At 48.0% G+C, this 22,457-nt stretch overlaps 2 protein-coding genes across 5 annotated transcripts in view; one reads left to right on the top strand and one right to left on the bottom strand.

The window, feature by feature from the left end:
- The window catches only part of LOC117668572 (transducin-like enhancer protein 1), a 79,615-nt gene extending 76,910 nt beyond the window's left edge, over nucleotides 1-2,705 (top strand). The window contains exon 21 of the mRNA XM_087873176.1: nucleotides 2,161-2,705. Within this exon, the coding sequence (XP_087729302.1) occupies nucleotides 2,161-2,268 (108 nt within the window). The 3' untranslated portion in view covers nucleotides 2,269-2,705. The remainder of the gene's footprint in view (nucleotides 1-2,160) is intronic.
- A 943-nt stretch (nucleotides 2,706-3,648) lies between these two features.
- The window catches only part of TLE2 (TLE family member 2, transcriptional corepressor), a 60,639-nt gene continuing 41,830 nt past the window's right edge, over nucleotides 3,649-22,457 (bottom strand). For 3 of the 4 annotated variants that reach the window (XM_087873300.1, XM_060681531.2, XM_087873269.1), the window contains 9 exons: nucleotides 17,042-17,165; nucleotides 15,826-15,980; nucleotides 13,584-13,660; nucleotides 12,154-12,403; nucleotides 10,766-11,013; nucleotides 9,882-10,029; nucleotides 9,030-9,180; nucleotides 6,857-6,933; nucleotides 3,649-4,901 (listed from right to left, as the gene is read on the bottom strand). In XM_087873300.1, the coding sequence (XP_087729426.1) occupies nucleotides 4,794-4,901; nucleotides 6,857-6,933; nucleotides 9,030-9,180; nucleotides 9,882-10,029; nucleotides 10,766-11,013; nucleotides 12,154-12,403; nucleotides 13,584-13,660; nucleotides 15,826-15,980; nucleotides 17,042-17,165 (1,338 nt within the window). In that variant the 3' untranslated portion in view covers nucleotides 3,649-4,793. Of the gene's footprint in view, nucleotides 4,902-6,856; nucleotides 6,934-9,016; nucleotides 9,181-9,881; nucleotides 10,030-10,765; nucleotides 11,014-12,153; nucleotides 12,404-13,583; nucleotides 13,661-15,825; nucleotides 15,981-17,041; nucleotides 17,166-22,457 lie in introns of all 4 variants that reach the window. The other variant, XM_087873342.1, reaches the window with a different exon arrangement.

The following is a 22,457-nucleotide window of genomic DNA, read 5'->3' as shown; positions in this document are numbered from 1 at the left end:
AGGGTGGCTTACAATGCGTTAAGCAATAGCCTTCATACTTTTTGTATATTTATACAAAGTCAGCTTATTGCCCCCACAATCCGGGTCCTCATTTTGGAGGCACCGGTTTACTCATTGGTTTTTGGAGGCACCGGTCTACTCATTGGTTTTTCAAGCGCCCTGGTCTACCACCACACTGCCTTTTAACACTGATCAGCTGTCGGGCGGCTCTTTGAAGCCCCGCGGCAAGAGTTTAAACAGTTTTTTCCTTCTAGCCGATCAGCTGGGACTCGGGAGGCAGTGAATAGATTGGGGGTGGGGCCAAATAAAAGGTAAGAATAACGGGGGGGGGCAGGAGGGCCCAGCTCCCGAACAAAGAGAACCGGTTCGATGACATCATATCGTCACCACTACCGGCTCTGCGGAACCGGGAGGAACCCACCACTGGTTCGAAGTTACAACGGCGCTGAAAAAAAGTGACACGGCCATTTTTCACAGTTATAACCTTTGTAGCTTTCCTCAGGGTCACGTGATTTGCATTCGGATGCGTGACAGCTGACTCATATTTGTGACGGTTGCAGTGTTCCGGGGTCAAGCCATCCTGTTTTGCGACCTTCTGACTGTCAGGCCCGGAAGCCATCTTTGGCATTGGGCCCTCAGGCCTGCCACAGATTAGCAAAAGTCAACAGGGAAGCCAGATTCACTTAACAACCATGTTACTAATTTTAACAAACTGCAGTGATTCGTTTTAAGAAAACGTGGCAAGACAATTCGTAACCTGGGACAAAACTCACTTCACAAATGTCTCAATTAGCAACGTACGTTTTGGGCTCAATTGTGGTCAGACCTATATTTTGTGGGTAGGATGGTGGTAATCATTCCTGTAAAATCAGATGGCTTCAAAGACCAAGAGAAAGTTAGCTTGAGTCTCTTAAACCAGCAGTTGTTGCCCTACATCCATTTACTCGAATTGAATAAGGGAGGAAGAGAACAAAAGACATCGCCAAAAAAAAGGCCTAAACAAAATTGTTTTGCATCCAACACAAAAGCACAGCCGAATCAAGGTCAATGCCCTGATGTTTTCAATAGTTTGTGGTTTTTGCCGGGAAACAGATCTTGATATTATGGGAAATACTCTGATAATATGCAGAAGAGAACTGGGTGAAAAGTCAAACTATTAACCCTATCATGTGGGTGGGTGGGTGGGAAGGAAGGAAGGGAAAAAAACTGCAAGGAAGAGCAGAGGGAGGGTGAGGGGTGAAAGGAAAAAGAGGAAGAGAAGTGGAGGGAGGGAGGGAGGGAGGGAGGGAAGAAGGAAGGAAGGGGAAAGAAGTAGAGGGTGAGAGGAAGGAAGGAAAGGAAAGAAGGAAAAAGAGAAAGAGAAGTGGCGGGAAGGAGGGAGGGAGGGAAGAAGGAATGGGAAAGAACTAGAGGGTGGGAAGAAGGAAGGAAGGAAATAAAACCGGAAGAGGGAGGGAGGGGGTGGAAGGAAGAAGGAAAAAGAGGAAGAGAAGTAGAGGGAGGGAGGGAGGGAGGGAAGAAGGAAGGAATGGGAAAGAAGGAGAGGGTGGGAAGAAGGAAGGAAGGAAAAAAAACTGGAAGAGAGAGTGGGGGGAGTGGAAGGAAGAAGGAAAAAGAGGAAGAGAAGTAGAGGTAGGGAGGGAGGGAAGAAGGAAGGAAGGAATGGGAAAGAAGGAGAGGGTGGAAGGAAGGAAGGAAGAAATTCCATATCGGCACCGAGTGCCCAAACTGGAACATGCATGCATTTGCGCGCGCCGGAAACCAAAGACAAGCTGGCTGGTGTGTGCATGCATGCGCCAGCCAGCTGGTGTTCGTGTGCGCAGGAGCACCAGAAACCCAAAAACCAGCTGGCTGGCAGGCACATGCCTGTTTTTTCGGCTGTTTTCAGGCAGTTTTTTGGTCCAGAAAACGGCCTGTTTTTTTGGCTGTTTTCCGGCGCTCCGACACCCGCAAAGACCAGCTGGCTAGCGCGCATGTGCACGTCGGAAACCAGAAGAGCCGCTGGCGACAGCGCACATGCCTACAGAGAGGGCTCTGCGTGCCACCTCAGCCACAGGTTCGCCATCACGGCCCTATACCGTTTCAGACAAATTGCGGTCATAAGTCGAGACCCACAGCCCTCTCCCTTTGGGTAACCGTCCCTTCTTCCTGTCTCCGCAGTCGAAAGAAACCTCGTCCGTCCTCAGCTGCGACGTTTCCACAGACGATCAATTCATCGTCACCGGATCCGGAGACAAGAAAGCCTCCGTTTACGAAGTCATGTACTGACCAGAATCGCGACGTCGCTCCAGACTGACCCCAAAGAGAAGGGGCGGCTCGTTGGCGCCCCCCCGTCTCGGTTTTTTTTCCAGCCAAAGAATCCCCTCACAATCCAGGAATGGAAACCAGGGATCCGGAACCCACAACGAGGACGCTGGGTGGGTTGTGGGAAGGCAGCCCCCTCCGTCTTCCACTCAACCTGAGGCTTTCGGCCGAGTTTCATGGTTTCTCGCCAAGTTATCCTGGCATGGTGGGAACAAGGGTTGGCGCTCTCTTTGGTGTGTGTGTGCGTGCGTGCGTGCGTGAGTGTGCGTGCGCGCAAGTGTGTGTCCGCATTGAAATTCCTTTGGAAAAGTTTGTTGTGTATTTTAACCTTTTCTTTTTTAAAAAAGAAAAAAAAATATGAACTTTCAAATAAAGAGATGATGGTGTTTGGGTTACGGGCCCATCTGGATCGCTCCGGTTTTTGTGAGGTTCCTTAGTGTGGGGAAAAGGGGCGGGGCTTCCCTCGCACGCTGGGGGGCCGCCATCTTGACTCGCTTGACCTTCCCGGGGTTTTGTGTGGCTCTGGAAAAAACGCCTGGATTTCTGTGCCTGTTCAGAGGTGCAGGAGAATGGACACTTTTTAGGAAGTTGAGGATGGTAAGAAGGAACACCGATATGGAGAAGATTTTAATCTTTTTTTTTTTTTTTAAATGCCTCCAGTGCTTGGGGTCATGAGTGCGGATCCTGGAGGGTTCTGTCTATCTCTGTCTATCATATGCCTGTCTATCATCTCTATCATCTTTCTGTCTATCTTTCTGCCTATCATCTATCATCTAGCTATCATCTATCTATAGTCATTATATCATATGTCTATCATTACCTATATCATCTATCTGTCTGTCTATCATCTGTCTATATGTATCATCTATATGTCATCTATCCATCTATCTTGCTCTAGGACGGGGCTCTAACCTTGGAAACTTTAAGACTTGTGGACTTCAATTCCCAGAATTCCCCAGCCAGTATTAATAAATGTCGACTCCCAGAATTCCCCAACCAGCATTAATGGATTTCAGCTCCCAGAATTCCCCAACCAGCATTAATGGACTTCAACTCCCAGAATTCCCCAACCAGCATTAATGGATTTCAGCTCCCAGAATTCCCCAACCAGCATTAATGGACTTCAACTCCCAGAATTCCCCAACCAGCATTAATGCATTTCAGCTCCCAGAATTCCCCAACCAGCATTAATGGACTTCAACTCCCAGAATTCCCCAACCAGCATTAATGGACTTCAACTCCCGGAATTCCCCAACCAGCATTAGTGGATTCTGGGAGTTGTGGTCCACACAGCTTCAAGTTGCATAAAAGTTTGTTCTTTTTTAAAAAGTTAGTGTCACACAATTTTTACATATTTTTATGTTTATTTTCCCTCTAGTCACATAACGTTTGGAAAGTTCTTTCCATAAACACTTTGAGCTAACAAATTTTTTGCACATTATGTTCAAAAGTGCAAAAAGAACATCGGAGGCATGCATCTGTGGTTTTCATGTTGCCGAAAAGCAACACCCATCATCATCTGGGCTACTGGTCTTACTGACCAGGATTTGTGAGAATCGGTGGCCAATGTTAGTGTTGGCTGGATTCTCATCATGTGCTTAACCAGGTCAGTGGTAGAGCTTCTTCGTGCGGTCCTGCTAACCTGGTGGGTGTTTGGAAAAGCAGAAGACAAGTTTTAACTTTAAATCAAGGTAATTATGAATCAAATGAATTGGGGTCAGCCAAAGCAGACAGTCAAAAAGTAATAGCCTAGACTGGCCCACTAAGTCCTCCAAGAAAAAGAGAAGGAGCTGCAGAGCGGCTGAAACGGAACTGTCCAGTCCAGCCCATTTTCAAACTGAAAATAAAAGAGGTTCCAGCAAAAACGTAAATCGTGATCATGTGACCAAGGGGTGCAGCAAACAGCTGTAAATGAGGACCAGGTCAAAAGTAGTTATTGGTCACGTGACCACAGGGTTGAAGAAATTGCAACTTCGAAACCAGGTCATAAGTTCCAGGGTCCGTCGTAACTTCGAACTGTCATTAAGTAACCGGTCATAAGTCAGGGACTACCTGTAGTTGTACCTGCGAGGCGTAAATGCAGCCCCTTTTTTGCTTGCACCCAAAAATGAAAATATGGACTGCAGTATTCAGGTGGTCAGAATGTGGGCGGAGCTCTGCTGAGCCTGATGTGGATTGGCCGCTCAGCTTGTCAAACGCAATTTTGAGGCGATCTTCTGGCCCCTTTTGGGGGGAAAATGAGAAGATTTTGTTCCATCAGGGATCTGAAAGGATCCCCCCCCCACTTGCTTCTTGAGGGGAGAAAAATATCTTCCTGAGACTCTCAGCTCTTTTAAGTTTCTAGTCCTCATGCGTCTGCAAGGAGGGTTGGAAGCGCAAAGGCTGTTTCGGCACCGCAGTCTCCGAAGCCAGTGGGGGAAAATACATTTTCCCAGGGAACCGAAAGCGTTTGGATCTCCCTTCTAGCCATCCAAAGTGAGGAACGTGGCTCAGTAGACCAGTTCGTAAACTGTGGCTTTCTTGTCTCCTGATCCGGTCACGATAAACTTGTCATTAGCCGAGATGTCGCAGCTCAGAACTGAGGAAGATTCTTTGGACTGCAAAAGAAAGCAGAGAAATGAAGAGAAGAAACGGACTGATTCTGCGGACGTTCAACTGGGAAACTCGCCAGATTTTCACAAGATACCTTGCTTGGCAACGCCAATTATTGGTGTCTTCTTTTGGCAACCTAGAACTCACCTTCTCACGACTGGTCCAAAGTCACCCAGCTGGCGTTTAGGGCCAAGGCAGAACTAGAATTCACTGCCTCCCAGCTTTTAGCCTAGTACATTAATGACTAGACAAAACTCTTAAATAGAGAAGAAACCAATCACCAGGAGAAGGTGAGTTCTAGTCCTGTCGTCAGTATGAAAACCATCTGAATGACTGTGAGCCAATCACCAGCAGACGCTGAGTTCTAGTCCCAAATTAGGCATGAAAACCAGCTAGGTGACTGAGCCAATCACTTGGAGATGGGGAATTCTAGTCCTGCGCCTTAAGCACGAAATCTGGCTGGGTGACTTTGGACCAATCACCAGGAGATGGTGAGTTGTAGTCCCATCTTAGGCAAGAACGAGAGCTGGGTGACTTTGGCCCGACCAGGAGTTGGTGAATTCTAGTCCCACTTTAGGCATGAAAGAGGGCTGGGTGACTTTGGGTCCTCTCTCTCAGCCCAACTCAATTTACCGGGTTGTTATTACAGGAAAAATAGGAGGAGGGAATAGCATTAGATAAATTGAGATAGCTCTGCAGACAAGGCACTGTAATTTAACACCAGCTGTCTGCAATTAAAGTAAGTTCGAATCTTGCCAGGCTCAAGGTTGACTCAGCCTTCCATCCTTTCTAAGGTAGGTAAATTGAGGACCCAGTTTGTGGGGGCAATAAGCTGACTTTGTATAAAATATATAAAAGTATGAAAGCTATTGCTTAACGCACTGTAAGCCGCCCTGAGTCTCCGGAGAAGGGCGGCATATAAATCAAATTAAAATAAATAAAAAATAAAAAAAAATTAGTCACCTTGAGTTAGGATACAAATAATTAAATTAAATTAATTAAATTAAGTAATTAAATTAAATAATTAAATTAAATTGATAGCATATCCATGGTTAGGCCAAGGATGCCTGAATATTAGTGCTGAAGGAGGAGTCCCGTCTTCTATGCGTCTGTAGAGTTTCTTAGTCCCAAATGTGCTTTTTTTCAGGAGGCAACTGGACTTTCTTGTTTTGTCTTTTGAAGATGTTTCGCTTCTCCTCCAAGAAGCTTCTTCAGCTCTGACTGGATGATGGAGAATGGAAGGATTTATATTCCTTGCAGACAGCTGGTCATTTGCATCCTTTTTGAGAGTCATTGAGGCTACTTGGAGGTTTCTCTGTGTCCTCAGGGTCAGCTGAGTGGTGCTTCTGGTTCCTGTAGTCTGCAATTTTTTTTCCTCTGGAAATCCATTCCTACTCCTACACTATTCAAAGGGGGTTCATCCCAAATTATATAGCTAAAAGTCTGTAGAGATTCTCAGTCATCCAGGTCATGGTTCTCCCAAATTTTTGTGTGATCATCACCCTTTGTGACCTTCCCAGCTGCAGCTTCCCAGATAAATTGCAGACTACAGGAACCATTTGTACCACTCAGGTGATCCTGAGGACACAGGTAAACCTCCAAGTGCTTCAAGGACCCTCTCAAAGGATGCAAATGACCAGCTGTCTGCAAGGAGAATAAATCCTTCTATTCTCCACCAATCCAGTCAGAGCTGAAGAAGCTTCTTGGAGAAGAAGCGAAACGTCTCCAAAAGAAAAAAAACCAGAAAGTCCAGTTGCCTCCAGAAAAAGCACCTTTGGGACACGTCTTCTACGGTAGCTCTAACAAGCGAGCCAAACTGCAACATGGGTCCTCTTAAAAACCCAACTTGGCTGAATCGTACGGGTCTCCTTTCCATCCAGAAACCCCCACAATCATTTTGTATTTTCTGCAGAGAGTGAAAGTTTCAGCCAGCAGCTGTGCAACCCTCAATCTCCATTACCTGAAAGATGCTGGCACCGTAGGGAGCCCGCCACGCGTTAAGAAGATTATCTTTGCCGGTGCTGATAAACCATTTGCCTGCAGCGAGAGAGGAGAGGAAAAAACAGAGAAGGGATCCGGTCTGGGTGCACGAAAATTACAGATGATAAGCGAGAGAGAGAGAGCGCCTTCTGAGGTCCCGGGAGCCATTTAAGGGTCCTCGATCAGGGGTGGGCTTCAAAAATTTTAGTAAGAGGTTCTTTCCCCGGTTGCTGGGTGGGCATGGCCATGGTGGGCATGGCCACCACAACAGGGGGGGGTATTTTTGCCCTCCCCGGGCTCCAGGGCATGCATGGAGCCTCCGGGAGGGCGAAAACGGCCTCCCCAGGTTCCAGAGGCCCGCTGGAGGCTGGAAACGGGCCCATTTTTCCCAAACTTCCGGTAGGCCCATTTTTCGCCCTCTCTGAGCCTCCATGCATGCCCTGCACTTTCCTGCATCCAAAAATCTGCATCCAAAACGGGCTGCGTGGGGACTCCTGGGAGGGGAGGGGAGGGGAGGGGAGAGGTGGGCGGGGCCAGCCAGGAGTGGGATTTGGGGGTTCTCCGAACTGCACAGCATCTTAGCTAGAGGTTCTCCCGAACCCCTGCGAACCCCCAGCAGCCCCACCCCTGCCCTCGATGTACAATCATCCATTTAGTGACCGCTTGAAGTTACAAGTGTCAGAGTTCCAAGTAATAACTCCATTGAAAGCAGAACTCCGAGGCAGGCATGTTCCCCGAAGAACAGTTTTATTGGAGATATCATATTGGCACAAACGGGTGAAAACCGACTCTGAAAGTTCCCGCGGGTTTCCCCCGGATTTAAAAGTGAAAGTTCTGCCTTTCCCGAAATCTTCCGTCACATTGGGGAGCTCACATTGCAGCACTCGTCAAAAGAGCCCAGCAGAGATTATGCTACCAGAGACTTCTCAGGGAACAACAACTGAATGAAAAATTGCTGGTGGCCTTCTACCGCTGCACTGTAGAGAGTATTTTAACTTACTGCACCTGTATATGGTTTGCTAATTGCACAGTGGCAGATAGGACAGCACTCCAGAGGGTTTAACGCAGTGGCGGGTTGCTCCCGGTTCGCACCGGTTCACAAGAACCAGTAGTAAAAATTTGTAGTAGTTCGGAGAACCGGTAATAACATTGGCTGGCCATGCCCCGAACCAGTCCCCGGCCCAGTCGCCGCTCGCTTACTCCGCCCACCTCATCAGAGCCTTTTTTTTTTTTTTTAAACTTCTAAAAGCATTTTTTCCTGCAACCTCTTAAGGTTGTAGAAAAAAATGCTTTTAAAAGTAAAAAAAAAAAAAAGTTGGCCACACCCACCCAGTCACATTACCCTCCCCCCACCAAGCCACACATAAAAAATAAGCCACGCCCACAGAACCGGTAGTAAAACATTTTAGAACCCACCCCTGGTTTAACGCCATTGCCCAGAGGGTTATTGGTTGCCCTCTCCCCTCCTTGGAAGAGCTTTATGGCTCCTGCTGCCTTAAGAAAGTTCAAAACATTCTTAAAGATCCATCTCATCCTGGGCAGCCTTTTTTTTGAACTATTACCATCTGGCAGACGGTACAGGATAATGAAAACGAGGACAAATAGGCTGAAAAACAGCTTCTATCCCAGAGCAGTAACTCTACTGAATTCTACTGTATAGTGTAATATTTATGTTGCTAAGTGAGTAATTTGTTCAGTGAATTTTGTCCCATTTTTTACGATTTTTTTTCTTGCCGCATTTGTTAAGTGAATCACTGCGGTTGTTAAATTAGTAAAATGGCCGTTAAGTGAATCTGGCTTCCCCACGGACTTGGCTTGTCAGAAGGTCGCAAAAAGGAATCATATGACTCAGGGACACCGCAACTGTCATAAATATGGGTTAGTTGCCAAGCATGCAAATGTAATTGATGTGACCATGGGGAGGCTGCAACAGTCATGTGAAAAATGCTCCTCAGTCACTTTTTTCAGTTGTAACTTCAAACGGTCACTAAGTGAACTGTTGGAAGTCAAGGACCACCTGTACGTTCCTGCATTTTATTGTGGTGTGTGACTGTGACTTTGCTAAGCGGGTTGTGCGAATGCAACCAGGGTGATGACAGATGGGATTCGTAAGTTCCACCAGCTGCCTCGTCTTTCTTACCCACGCAACCTACCACAGGAAGCGAACTTCAGGGAGAGGACACAGCTCTCGTGAAGGTGCAGCTGGTACTTCTCTGATTTCGTCACGTGGAGGATTTCCACGTTGCTGCTCTCCATCCCGACCGCCAGCCACTCTCCCGTGGGGCAATAGCCCAGGGAGAAGATCTGGAGGGAAAGGAGGGAGATGGGTGAGAAGGAAGGAAGGAAGGAAGGAAGGAAGGAAGGAAGGAAGGAAGGAAGGAAGGAAGGAAGGAAGGAAGGAAGGAAGGAAGGAAGGAAGGAAGGAAGGAAAAAGAAAGAAAGAGAAAGAGAAAAAGAGAGAAAGGAAGAAGGAAGGAAGGAAACAAGAAGAAAGGAAACGAAAAAAGAAGGAAGGAAGGGAAAGAGAGAGAAAAAAAAGAAAGAGATCGAGAAAGAAAAAAATAAAGAAAGGAAAAAGGAAGGAAGGAAAGAGAGAGAAAGAAAGAAAGAAGGAAGGAGAGAAGAAGAAAGGAAAAATGAAATAAGGAAGGAACGGAGAGAGAGAGAGAAAGAGAAAGAAAGAAAGAAGAAAGGAAAAAGAAAGGAAGGAAAGAGAGAGAGAAAGAGAAAGAAAGAAAGAAAGAAAGAAGACAGAAAGAAAGAAAGAAAAAGAAAGAGAAAGAAAGAAAGAAAGAAAGAAAGAAAGAAAGAAAGAAAGAAAGAAAGAGAAAGAAAGTAAGTGATGGAGTTGTCGGTCCCATTGTGATAGCTAAATGAGGATCACCGGCTTGTCCAATATCGGTGTACCAAGATCCCGCTCTTTCCCAGGGCTGATTGGTTGCCACCACTGATCCCACCCACTCAAAGGCTGTCCATCAAAAGACTCCACCCCTTCCCCAGCTGACCTGCGAGGTGAAGTCATGTTGTTGCAGCTGCCGGCCTTCGCGGAGGTCCCAGCACCGGACGGTGTTGTCCAAACCGCCGGTCCAAAGTTTGGTGCCATAATTGGAGATATCAATGCAGCTCGCCCCATCCGTGTGACCCTGGAACTGCCTGCAAAGGGTGACAATGGTTATGAATGTGAAAACTGTCCATGAGTCACTTTTTTCAGCGTTGTCGCAACTTTGGACGGTCACTAAACAAATGGTTGTAAGTTGAGGACTACCAATAAGGCTGCCTGCATTCCCTCCTCAGCGTTCAAAACTAGCATCCTGCCGCTAAACTTCTAAAATTATCTTGGGAAATACCAGATTAGATGTTAGGATATGGTTTGAGCCTAACAGTTGTCCAGGCAATATATGTGTACTGTAACTTTAATCTGTAAATGTATTATGCGACTTTAATGCTGAGTCATGCTGTAATTAGATAATGACTGGTTGTGAGAGTATTTAAGCAAGGTATTGTAACATGTTCAGTTGCTGCTATGCTATGCTGCCATTGATGATGAAGCTGCTATGATAAGCTACCATTGAGAGGAGTTGTTATCTGTAATCATCGTTGGATGGATCTGCAACCATCGTGGTTTGTGAACCAGAGTGAGTTTGTTATTCTAACCAACTACTGTTTGTTGAGTAAGAAGATATCTGTAACTACTGGACTGATTTAAATGGCAAAGACTTGGAATTTGTTTAAAAACTATGAGACTGTTTTTCTACTATAAAGTAAGCTTTTGATAAACCAGTTTGCATAACTCTTATTCATTGCTCTCAGCAACGTTTCCTTGTGCATACACTCTGCTGGTTGGTAACACAACAACAATATCCTTAACATTAGACATCATGGCTCTCACCTAACCATGGTTTGGTTCTGCAAATCCCAGACCACGATGTTGCCGTCGCTGCAGCAGGAGAAGCAGACTTTGGCGTCGGGGCTGATGGCCAGAGCGTAGCAGGCCGGGGCGGAGGAGGTCAGCTCGGCCTTGATCCGGGGCGTGGGGGCCGCCAAGTCCCAGATGGACAAGGTGCTGGCCTCACCCCCAACAATGAGGCTGCGGCTGTCGGGAAGTAGCTTGCAGGATCGGATGTAATTATCTCGATTCTGGGGGGAGAGAAAGGTGGAAAGTTATATTATAAACCCCATAGCCTAGCTTCCCACCATCCTAACCTCTGGCATCTCTCAAATCCCGTTCAAAATATCTTTACACTGCTAAGGACTAGAAACTTGGCGAGCTTTTTTTTAAAGGGAAAGCACTGGAGGAAGCTGATTTTACAGAATAACAGAAGTCGGAAGGGACCTTGGAGGTCTTCTTAGTCCAACCCACTGCTCGAGCAAGTGTGAATCTATACCAGTGTTTTTCAACCTTGGCGGCTTGGGAGATGCGTGGACTTCACTTCCCAGAATTCTATGCTGGCTGGGGAATTCTGGGAGTTTTAAAAACCACACGTCTGCCAAGGTTGAGAAACATTGCTATGGCATTCTGGAGAAACAGCTCTCCAATCGCATATTGAGGATAGGATAGGATAGGATAGGATAGGATAGGATAGGATAGGATAGAATAGGATAGGATAGGATAGAAAATATGGAATGGAATGGAATGGAATGGAATGGAATGGAATGGAATGGAATGGAATGGAATGGAAAAAATAGGAATAACCAAGTTGGAAGGGACCCTACACCAATTCAGACAAATGGTTGTCCAATCTCTTCCTTAAAAACTTCCTGAAAACTTTCTTCTTAAAAAACTGAGGGCAGGACAAGAAGCAATGGATGGAAACTAACGAAGGAGAGAAGCAACCTAGAACTAAGGAGAAATTTCCTGACAGTGAGAACAAGTAACCAGTGGAACAACTTGCCACCAGAAGTTGTAAATGCGCCAACACTGGAAATTTTTAAGATGTTGGATAGCCATTTGTCTGAAGTGATGTAGGGTTTCCTGTCTAAGCAGGGGGTTGGACTAGAAGACCTCCAAAGTCCCTTCCAACTCTGTTATTCTGTTAAGTGCTGTATGAGTACAGCTGCTACTTGATACGGAAAACCTGAATCCTGAAAACCAAAGAAAATATCAAGGGAGCGATCCCATTTTCGACCCAAAACTCAGTCGAAACTTTATTATCCTTGCCTGAAGGATAACAAAACCTTCTTAGATCAAATCACCCAGATGTGCAAAATAACGGTGCACATGATAACAACAGCGGCGGATTTTCAGACCGTCGTAAAAAGAATCTTCCTTGTACGTACCAGGCAGTCCAGCTGCGCCACGGGGGTCTTGGTGCCCGGCTGCCCCACGTCCCAGACCTTGACGCAGCCTTTGCCCCCCGTGTAGACGTGCTGGGTGGAATTGCTGATGGTGACGGCACAGACCACCTCGCCGTGGGAGAGCGTGTGGAGCTGGCGGGCGTGGCGGGGGATGCCGGAGCCGATCAGGGCGTCGGGAGGGAAGGGCACCGGCTGCATCTGCCCGTCAGCGCTTACGTGGAAGGAATAGGCCCTGTCAGGATCAGAGAATTAACTGCTATTACAAGCTAGTCCTCGGACTTACGACCACAACTGAGCCCAAAATGGATGTGTGCCTAAGCGAGATAATTGCTAAGGCAGAGATCTTCAAACATGGCAGCTTTAAGACTCGTGGACTTCAACTCCCAGAATTCTCCAGCCAGCATAGCATAGCATAGCTGGCTGGAGAATTCTGGGAGTTGAAGTCCACGAGTCTTAAAGCTGCCATATCTGAAGACCTCTGTGCTAAGGGAACCTCGCCCCATTTTACGACCTTTCTTGCCACAGTTGTTAAGTGAATCACGGCAGGTGTTAAGTGAGTAACACAGTGGTTACATGAATCTGGCTTCCCCCTTGTCAGAAGCTCGCAAAAGGGGATCGCAGGACTCCGGGATACTGCAACCGTCATAAATATGAGTCAGTGGCCAAGCGTCTGAATTTTGAGCATGTGACGATGGGGATGCTGCAAACGTCGTAACTGTAAAATGGTCATAAATCACATTTTTTCAGTGCTGTTGTAACTGATAGGTCACGAAACAAACTGCTGTAAGCAGTGGTGGGTTTCAAATATTTTTAATACCGGTTCTGTGGGCGTGGCTTGGTGGGCGTGGTGTGGCTTGGTGGGCGTGGCTTGGTGGGTGTGGCAGGGGAAGAATATTGTAAAATCTCCATTCCCACCCCACTCCAGGGAAGGTTACTGCAAAATCCCCATTCCCTCCCAATCAGCTGGGACTTAGGAGGCAGAAAATAGATGGGGGCGGGGCCAGTCAGAATTTTTACTATGGGTTCTCCGAACTACTCAAAATTTCCGCTACCGGTTCTCCAGAACTGGTCAGAACCTGCTGAAACCCACCTCTGGCTATAAGTCAAGGACTCCACGTACTTGTATTTCTTGTTTTACTGATAAAAGGCTGCCTGATTGAAAGACTCTGGAGATCCCTATCCTAAATCTCACAAAAATTAATCAATGTTACGTTATTATTTTAATGTTTTAATGTCTTTTATCTTTTTGGTTTTATTGGTGGTAAACCTTCTAGAGTTGCCTCTGGGCAAGATAGAAATAAGCACAGAAGGAAATAAATAAAATAGATAAAATCCTGCCCAGGCTTGCAATCACCGAGAAAAATCACAATATATTTTTTTTTTCCTCCTCCCAACCAGGAAACCCGACTTACGGCTTGCTGCTGGAAATAGCAGGGAGGGAGGCCGAGGGGGGCGATCCCCGCAAATGTGGGTGCGATTCAAAAGCCACCTGGGGAAACCAAGGAAGGAATCGGGGATCAGCTGGGACTTGTGATGAAAATCTGTTTCAGATTTGGAAGCTTTCCAGTTTAACGCTCAGCTTTGATGCCGTAGAAACGACTAGTGCAGGCTCAGTACGGAAAAGTACAAAATTGTATATATTGACAAAGCGCCAACCCACTGCAATACAATCCTCCCTGTTCTCCCTTAATTCGTCCCCTCAGCCAACGTGAACACTCACCCAAGCAGAAAGACAAGAGGCGTAAATCAAATGGATTAATACACTCAAAACCATGAGGACTAGGGCCTCGCGTCTTCCTTAAAAGAAGAAGCAAAAGGCCTCGGTTTGATGTTGTATCGCAGTGTTTTTTTTCAAACTTGGCCGCTTTAAGATGGGTGTGGACTTCAACGCCCAGAATCCCCCAGCCAGCTCCGTTAGCCATTATTCTGAGACGCCTGCTACTTCCCTGTCTCCGAGTTGTAAAGTTGAAGGGAACAAGAAAGATCGAGTCCACCCCAATGGTGGGTTTTACTTACTTTTGCTACCGGTTCGCTCGTGCGCACGTACTTGCTTCTCTCGCACATGCGCAGAGCGTATTTGATGACTTCCGGACGGGTGGGCGGAGCCTCCCGCCACAGCTACTATCGGTTCTCCCGAACCGGTGCGAACCGGGAGCCACCCACCACTGGTCCACCCCTCCTCGTGATGAAGGGCCTTGGCCACTTGAAGACTTGTGGACTTCAATTCCCAGAATTCCCCAGTCAGCCCTGCTAGGCATTATTCTGAGACACCTGCTACTTTGCCCTGTTTCGGGAATTATAAAGTAGAAGGGAACACTAAGAATCATAAAGTCATCCCTTGAAGTGATGTCCCGGTGCCTGGAGGCTGTACGGATCTGGATGAGGAGGAACAGACTCAGGCTCAACCCATCCAAGACCGAGTGGCTGTGGTTTCCGACATCCCGATATAGTCAGTTGGTGCCATCACTGACTATTGGGGGCGAGTCATTGGCCCACACGGAGAGGGCTCGCAACTTGGGGGTCCTCCTGGACTCACAGCTGTCTTTAGAAGAGCACTTGACGGCTGTGGCCGGGAGGGCGTTTTATCAGGTTCGCCTGATTCGCCAGTTGCGTCCCTTTCTGGATCGGGACTCGTTAAATACGGTCACTCATGCCCTCGTCACTTCCCGCCTGGACTACTGCAATGCTCTCTACATGGGGCTCCCCTTGAGGAGCACCCGGAGGCTCCAGCTGGTCCAGAATGCGGCCGCGCAGGTGGTTATGGGAGTGACGAGGTGCTCCCATGTGACCCCCCTCCTGCGCGAGCTGCACTGGCTCCCAGTGGTCTTCTGGGTGCGCTTCAAGGTTCTGGTTACTACCTTTAGAGCGCTCCATGGCTTAAGACCGGGATATCTACGGGACCACCTTCTGCCACCAGTGGCCTCTCACTGACCAGTACGCTTCCATAGAGAGGGGCTCCTCAGGGTGCCGTCGGCCAAACAATGTCGACTGGCGGCCCCCAGGGGGAGAGTCTTCTCTGTGGGGGCACCCGTCATCTGGAACGAGCTCCCCCCGGAGATACGGAGGATCCCGGACCTGCGTGCTTTCTGCCGTACCATCAAAACATTTCTTTTCCAGCAGGCCAGCCTGGCCTAACCTCTCTTTTAAACTTTTTAAACTTTTTAAAATTCTTAAATTTTAAATTTGTCTTATAAATTAGGGTGTTTTAAATTTCGTTTTTCGGGCCAATTATTTAATTGTATTTTAATGGTTTTTTAACATTTGTATTATATGTATTTTATTTGGCTGTTCACCGCTCTGAATCCTTCGGGAGTAGGGCGGTATACAAATTCAATTAATAATAATAATAATATAATAATAATAATAATAATAATCCCTTCCCGTGGCGAAGGGGCCAGCAAAGATCATCAATACTCCCCCATGCCGGTTGAGGAATTCTGGGAGTTGAAGTCTTAAAATTGCCCAGGTTGAGAAACATTTCTTTTGGTACATTATTCTGAGGCACCTGCTACCTCTGGACTGGGGGATGGCCACTGGCTATTTTTCTTCTCGCAGATGAATGGTTGTCAGATAATTTGACCTAACTGGGTTTCATCTCAGTCTCCCCCCTCCCTTTTTTAAAAACCCAGTTCGGAAGACTGCCCCGATGCTCACCAGAGGAGACCGTCCGTATCCTCCGGGGCCTGCAGAAAGATGGATGCTGATATAGGAACTCGGTGCAGACAATTCACCATTGAGGGTAGCGTGAGGCATCACCCCAAAGGACGAACCAAAATGGCTGGTGAAAGAATTCAGCGGACTCCGCAAGGCTGTTTTTAGAGAGAAAGGAAAAAGAAGAGGTTTGTTCCTTTCAGAGAAACAGAATACAAGTAGTCCTCGTCTTACGACCGCAATTGAGTCCCAAAAATTCCGTTGCTAAGCGAGACAGCTGTTAAGTGAGTTCTGCCCCGTTTTACAACCTTTTTTGGTCACCAGAGGTGGGCTTCACAAAATTTAACAACCAATTTGCCCAGCACTGAAAATGTGGGTCCGCGGGTCCTTCCATACATGCACTTTGCTCACGCATGTGGCTTGCACACATGCACTCGGCTTAAAAAACATGGCTAAATAGGACGGCATACTGTTGGGGTGGGTGGGCGGGGCAGGCCACCCACAGGTCGCTACTACCGGTTCGCCCAATCTGATCCGAACCGGCTGAATCCCACCGCTTGTCACACATGTTAATCACTGCAGTTGCTCATACAATAACCCCGTTGTTAAGCGAATATGGCTTCCCCATCGATGTCGCTTGTCAGAAAGTCGCAAAAGCGGATCGCGTGACCCCGGGGACACTGCAACCGTCGTAAATATGAGTCAGTTGCCAAGCATCTGTGTTGAGCACGGGGATGCTGTAACGGTCGTAAGAGTGAAAAACGATCATCGGTCACTTTTTCGGTGCCGTTGTAAACTTCGGTCACTAAACAAATGGTTGTAAGTCAGAGAAAACTACCTGGACGTTTAAGCAACTTCTGAGCATGCCAAAAGTTCTGCAGGAGTCAAAAAAGGTTGCATGTTCTCACATCAGGGACCCCACCACCAGTGGCTGGAAGGAGGGAGCATTTTGGGGGAGGGAGCAAAAACGGGGCACGTGGGGACTCCTGGAAAGGTTGGTTCCGGGCCAGCCAGCAATTTAACAACCGGGTCTCCCGAACCGGCCCGAACCGGCTGAATCCCACCACTGGGCCCATCCCACCCACCCTAAAATTTACCCAGCTCAGGGTACAGCAGATGCCATCCTTATTCCGATGACCTTGGCAAACAGCAAGATTGATATACAGAGACCGGCAGAAATTACTGAAGCAGAAAGCGAGAAATTAAATCAATGACTCACTGATAACATCGGTGGTGGATGGTTTTGCAATCTGTGGCACGTAACTCGAGCCCGGTCGGGGAGTGAGTATTTCGGAGACTGGAGACAAGCTGGCTGATTTGCAAGGAGCTGGATTGGTTTCATTCTGGAAAGAAAGGGTTAATTTAAATACTGAAGTGCGCCAAAGGTTTTATCAGTTCGTTTGATGGAACTTCCAGGATCTATGATAGTCTACCTGAATGGGACAGATTATGGAGGAGGGTATCTTACCTTTCTATCCTGATTGAATTATCGTATTGGTTACTTTCGGGAACAGGACGTGGGGACTTTGACCCCCAGAATTCCCCAGCCAGCATTTGTGGATTTGAAATCCCAGAATTTCCCAGCCTGCATTTATGGACTTCAACTCCCAGCATTCCTTAGCCCACATTTTTGGACTTCACCTTCCAGAATTCCCCAGTCACCACGTGGACTTCAACTCCCAGAATTCCTCAGCGATCAGGTTTTCCAAATTTGGCAATTCGTTGAAATGTGGATTTCAATTTTCCGCAATGCTAGCTGGGGAATTCTGGGAGTTGAAGTCCATCATCGATGCTGACTAAGGAACTGGCTAGCTGAACCCTGATTTTTATAGTCCTCCTGCCACCTGCTACACCCTGGATAGATTAGAACCAGGCTGGGAATGATGGGACCTGAAGTCTAGAGTGCCAGATTGGGGAGAAACATGCCTTGAAAAGAGGAAACACCCCACAGTCTACATTCCCCTGGCTTCTATCGAACCCCATTCTGTTGGTCCCGCACCGCAGGACTGTTTTTTTTTAATTCAGGGGAAATTTATTCCCAATCCCATCTTTGCCTCCTTGTCTTGGCTGGGACTGATGGGTTAGGCAGCCCAATCGACGCCGCTCTATTTTCCCACCGCTCCCAAGGTTTACAACTGCTGCAATCTTGCCAGCAGCCATCGATCGAATCTGCACAGCAGGGATGCGGCTCTGAGTGCGTATTTGATCCCTGTGCTGCCCTCTCAAAAGTGCCTCCAGGTCAGCAGCGCCCACCGCTCAACGTCTTTCAGTATCAATCAGCTTCCGAGAGGTGTAGTAAGCGCAGGGTTAGAGCTTCCCCTTCCGCATTCCACTGGAGCAGGATGGCCCCAGAGGTGTAATGATGGTATTCAGCCGGTTCTATCTGGTTCGAACAAACTGGTAGAGGCAGCTGCGGGTGGCTCCGCCCACCCGCCCGGATGTAATCACATCCCATTTATCCAAGGTTTTGACGCTCTGTGCATGCGTGGAAGGCCCCTGCGCCAGTGGTGGGTTGCCCCCGGTTTGCACCGGTTCTATAGAACCCGTAGTAAAACCAGCGGGAGGCTCCGCCCACTGACCCTGACATCATCAAAACGCTTCTGTGCTTACGCAGAAGCTTCTGTGATTACGCAGAAGCTTCTGTGCTTGCGAAGAAGAGCGTGCGCAAGCATAGCGAGAGCACGCGTGCGGCCCCATTGCAAACCGGTAGTAAAGTTAAGAAGAACCCACCCCTGCCCTGTGCATGTGCGGAGGTGGCGTGTGTGCTCACATTTGCGAACCGTAGCGAATGTAAGTGAATACCACCCCTGCAGTGGTGGGATTCAAATAATTTAACAACCGGTTTGGCCAGGGTCAGGTTGGCTGTCATGGGAAGCGTGGGCCATCCCCGTCTTCCAGCTCCACCACGACGGCCAACCTGACCCTGAGTGAACTGGTTGTAACATTTAAAAGCCCAACCCCCCACCCCGCTATCAAAGTGGATCCTGGGCGCTGCGCTGCAATGGAGATACAGGAACAGAGCAGCCGTCACGAGGGAAGGAGGAGGAGCAGGGAGAAGAAAGAGGGAAAGCGGCCTTCTCCTTCCCTCACGCCAGTCACTCCGTTGCCCATTTCGCCATTGCATTGACAGCCGGGGGGGGGTAATTTAACAATCGGTTTGCCTGAACCGGTGCGAACCGGCTGGTCCCCACCGCTACATCACCAGTGTCAGCCTGTATTACAAAGGGCTCCTCTGGGTTTGAGGGTGCTTAAGGGTCGGTTCCTCCACCAAGAATCGTTTCAGCTTTTTGAAAGCCGCTTGACATTTCATAGTCCAATTAAGAGGCTGGTCGGTTTGGGCTTTATCCCTCTTCTTCCCATTTTTAGTAGCTCAGTGATGGGCAGTGGCTTTTTGTGAACGGGAATGAACTCTGGTCCAGAATGCAGCCGCGCGGGTAATTACGGGAGCTGCATGGCGCTCCCGCATAACACCGCTCCTGCGCGAGCTGCACTGGTTCCCAGTGGTCTTCCGGGTGCGCTTCAAGGTGTTGGTTACCACCTTTAAAGCGCTCCATGGCATAGGACCTAGTTATCTTCGAGACCGCCTTCTGCCACCAACGACCTCCCATCGACCCGTGCGCTCCCACAGAGAGGGCCTCCTCGGGGTGCCATCAACCAAGCAATGCAGGCTGGTGACCCCCAGGGGGAGGGCCTTCTCTGTGGGGGCACCCACCCTCTGGAATCAGCTGCCCCCAGAGATAAGGAGAATCCAAGACCTCCGTGCCTTCCGCCGTGCCCTTAAAACTTTCCTTTTCCAACAAGCCGGGCTGGCCTAACAAATCCTTTTAAATGATTTTAAATTCGTATGTTTTTTAAATTTTGGGACAAATTGAGATATTTCCTTTTAATCTGTTCTTAATGTTTGTATTATGTGTTTTTATCTGGCTGTACACTGCCCTGAGTCCCCAGGGAGAAGGGCGGTATATAAATTTGAAGTAAAATAAAATAAATAAATAAACTTGCGAGCGGGTGAAGACCAAGAAGCTCTGTAGTTGTCTTCTGGTTTCGTGGGGCTTCCCACTCTAAATATTGCCTTCACCTTCGGATTGAGGAGAGCACATCTTTCTCTTTCTGTCCTGGCCACTTTTTACAGAGGTACGATTGAGAGCGTTTTAACAAACTGCATCACTGTTTGGTTTGGTGGCAGCCGCGCCTCAGGTAGAAAGTCCATACAGAGAGTGGTGAGGACAACGGAGAAGATTATAGAAAGCTCGCTTCCAGTTATTCAGGATGCTGCTTATAAGCGCGATGTGCTTAGAGCTCAAAGTGTTGTGAGAGACCCCACACACCCACCTTACGGTCTATCTGTTTCTGTTGCTCCGCTCTGGGAGGAGGTTTCAAAGTATTTCGAGCAGGATTACCAGATTCTGTAACAGCTTTGCTCCCTAGGCCATCCATCTGGAAAACTCACAGGATTCCTTTTTCTCACCATGGACATGTATACATCCCAACTAGACTGTGTTGTTTCTCTGTGGATATATTACATATCTGCAGTGGTGGGCTGCTGCCGGTTCGGACCGGTTCAGGCGAATTGGTAGTTCCAATAATCAGCTGGCCCCTGGAATGTTGATGCCTTCCTGGAGGAGCTTCGAGCCAGATTCGAGGACCCCACGCAAGCCCCCCTCTGGCGTTCACATGGTCCAATTATAACACTTTTTTGTTGCCGTTATGGGGACGACAGTCCATTTCTCCGTCGAGCACCTGCAGGGGTGACCTTGGCGTTTTTGGAGGCCCTCATGGTCCGTGAACGAAGTCTTGGCATTCCGTTTCCTCCCTACACATTCCACCCTTCTCCCCCCCCCACTTTTTTTTCCGTTGAATAGTTGAATAGCGATAGAAGCTAGAAGGCAATAAAGCGACTGAATCTTGACACTGTTTGTACCCATCAAGAAAGAGGGGAGGGGGGGTGAGCAACCTTGGAAAGGAGAGAGGGGTTCTCCCAGGCTACAAAATAAGAAATTAAGGGGGAGGGGCGAGAAACCGGGCTGCAAAATTGATCCCCACTTTTTCCTGTTTTTTTCCCTTTTAGTCCCCAAGCCAGCTCAGATGGTCTGGTACTCTGGTTCTCTCTCTCTCTCTCTCTCTCTCTCTCTCTCTCTCTCTCTCTCTCTCTCTCTCTCTCTCTCTCTCTCTCTCTCCCTCCCTCCCTCCCTCCCTCCCTCCCTCCCTTCCCTCCCCACTCTCTCTCCCCGTCTCTCCCTCTCTCTCCCTCTCCCTGTCTCTTTCTGTCTCTCTCTTTTTCTCTTCTCTCTCCCTCTCTTTCTCTCTATCTCTTTCTCTCTCTCTCTCTTTCTGCCTCTCTCTTTCTGTCTCTCTTTCTCTTTGTCTCTTTCACTCTCTCTCTCTATATATATATCCCTCTTTCTCTCTCTAGCTTTTCTTTCTCTCTTTTTCTCTCTTTTCCTCTCTCTCCCTCTCCCCGTCTCTCTGTCTCTCTCTGTCTCTCTCTCTTTCTCTGTCTCTTTCTGTCTCTCTTTTTCTCTTCTCTCTCCCTCTTTATCTCTCTCTCTTTCTGCCTCTCTCTTTCTCTCTCTCTTTCTCTTTGTCTCTTTCACTCTCTCTTTCCACTCTCTTTCTCTCTACATATATATCCCTCTTTCTCTCGCTAGCTTTTTTCCTCGCTTTCTTTTTCTCTTTTCCTCTCTCTCTCTCTCCCAATCTCTCTTTCCCTCTCGCTGTCTCTTTCTCTCTATCTCTCTTTCTGTCTCTCTTTCGCTCTCTCTTTCTGTCTCTCTCTTTCTCTCTCTTTCTGTCTCTCTTTCTCTTTGTCTCTTTCACTCTCTCTCTCTCTCTCTCTCTCTTCACTCTCTCTTTCTCTCCCACTTTTTCTCTTCGCTCTCTCTTTCTCTCCTTCTCTTTCTCTCTCTCTCTCTCACACACACGAAATAACACACAGATTCCTTGGCCAGCCCTCCCCTTCCCCCTCCCTTCCCTTCTGCACGCCTGCCCTAATAGCAATTAATTATACATTAAAATCCTCCCTGGAATTCAAAGCCCTCAGTGGGCTGCTAATTAACGGAGCTCCCCAGCTTTTGAGGAGGGGGCACGGGAAGCCCAGCAGAGCCAAAGGGGGGAAAGGGGAAGGGGAGGGAAGAAAAAGGGAAAACAGGCAGAGAGGGAGCCTAGCAACCGGTGTCACTAGCGCCAGAGAATTGCAAAGCATCTTCCCAGCCCAGATGTTCTCTGTCTGTCAGTCTGTCTGTCTGTTTGTCTGGGTCTCCCCGTCTTGCCAGCTGCCCCTTTTCATTTCTCTGCAATATTCACTTTTTTTTCCCCCAGTTTCTGGGTTTGGATTTTTGACAAGGCTGAGAATACCTCAATCCTACCTGGTTTATTCGTCCAGGGAGTTGTGCGGACGGAGGTTGGAAACCGGTCTGGATGTAATTCTCCAACACAACGTGGTTTGCTTTTTAGATCTTTTTGCCTTGCGATACAGGCAGTCCTCGAGTTACGACCACAACGGGGCCCAAATTTTCCATTGCTAGACAATGGTTAAGTGAGCTTTGAACCATTTTACGGCCTTTTTTTTTTTTTTTGCCAGAGTTCTTAAGCGATTCCCTGCCGTCGTTAAGTGGATCGCGTGGTCCTTAAGTGAC

Source organism: Pantherophis guttatus, chromosome 1 (genome assembly GCF_059756535.1).
Source record: "Pantherophis guttatus breed Tessera chromosome 1, ASM5975653v1, whole genome shotgun sequence".
NCBI classification, from domain to species: Eukaryota; Metazoa; Chordata; class Lepidosauria; order Squamata; family Colubridae; genus Pantherophis; species Pantherophis guttatus.
This window is presented reverse-complemented; position numbering and strand designations above follow the sequence as displayed.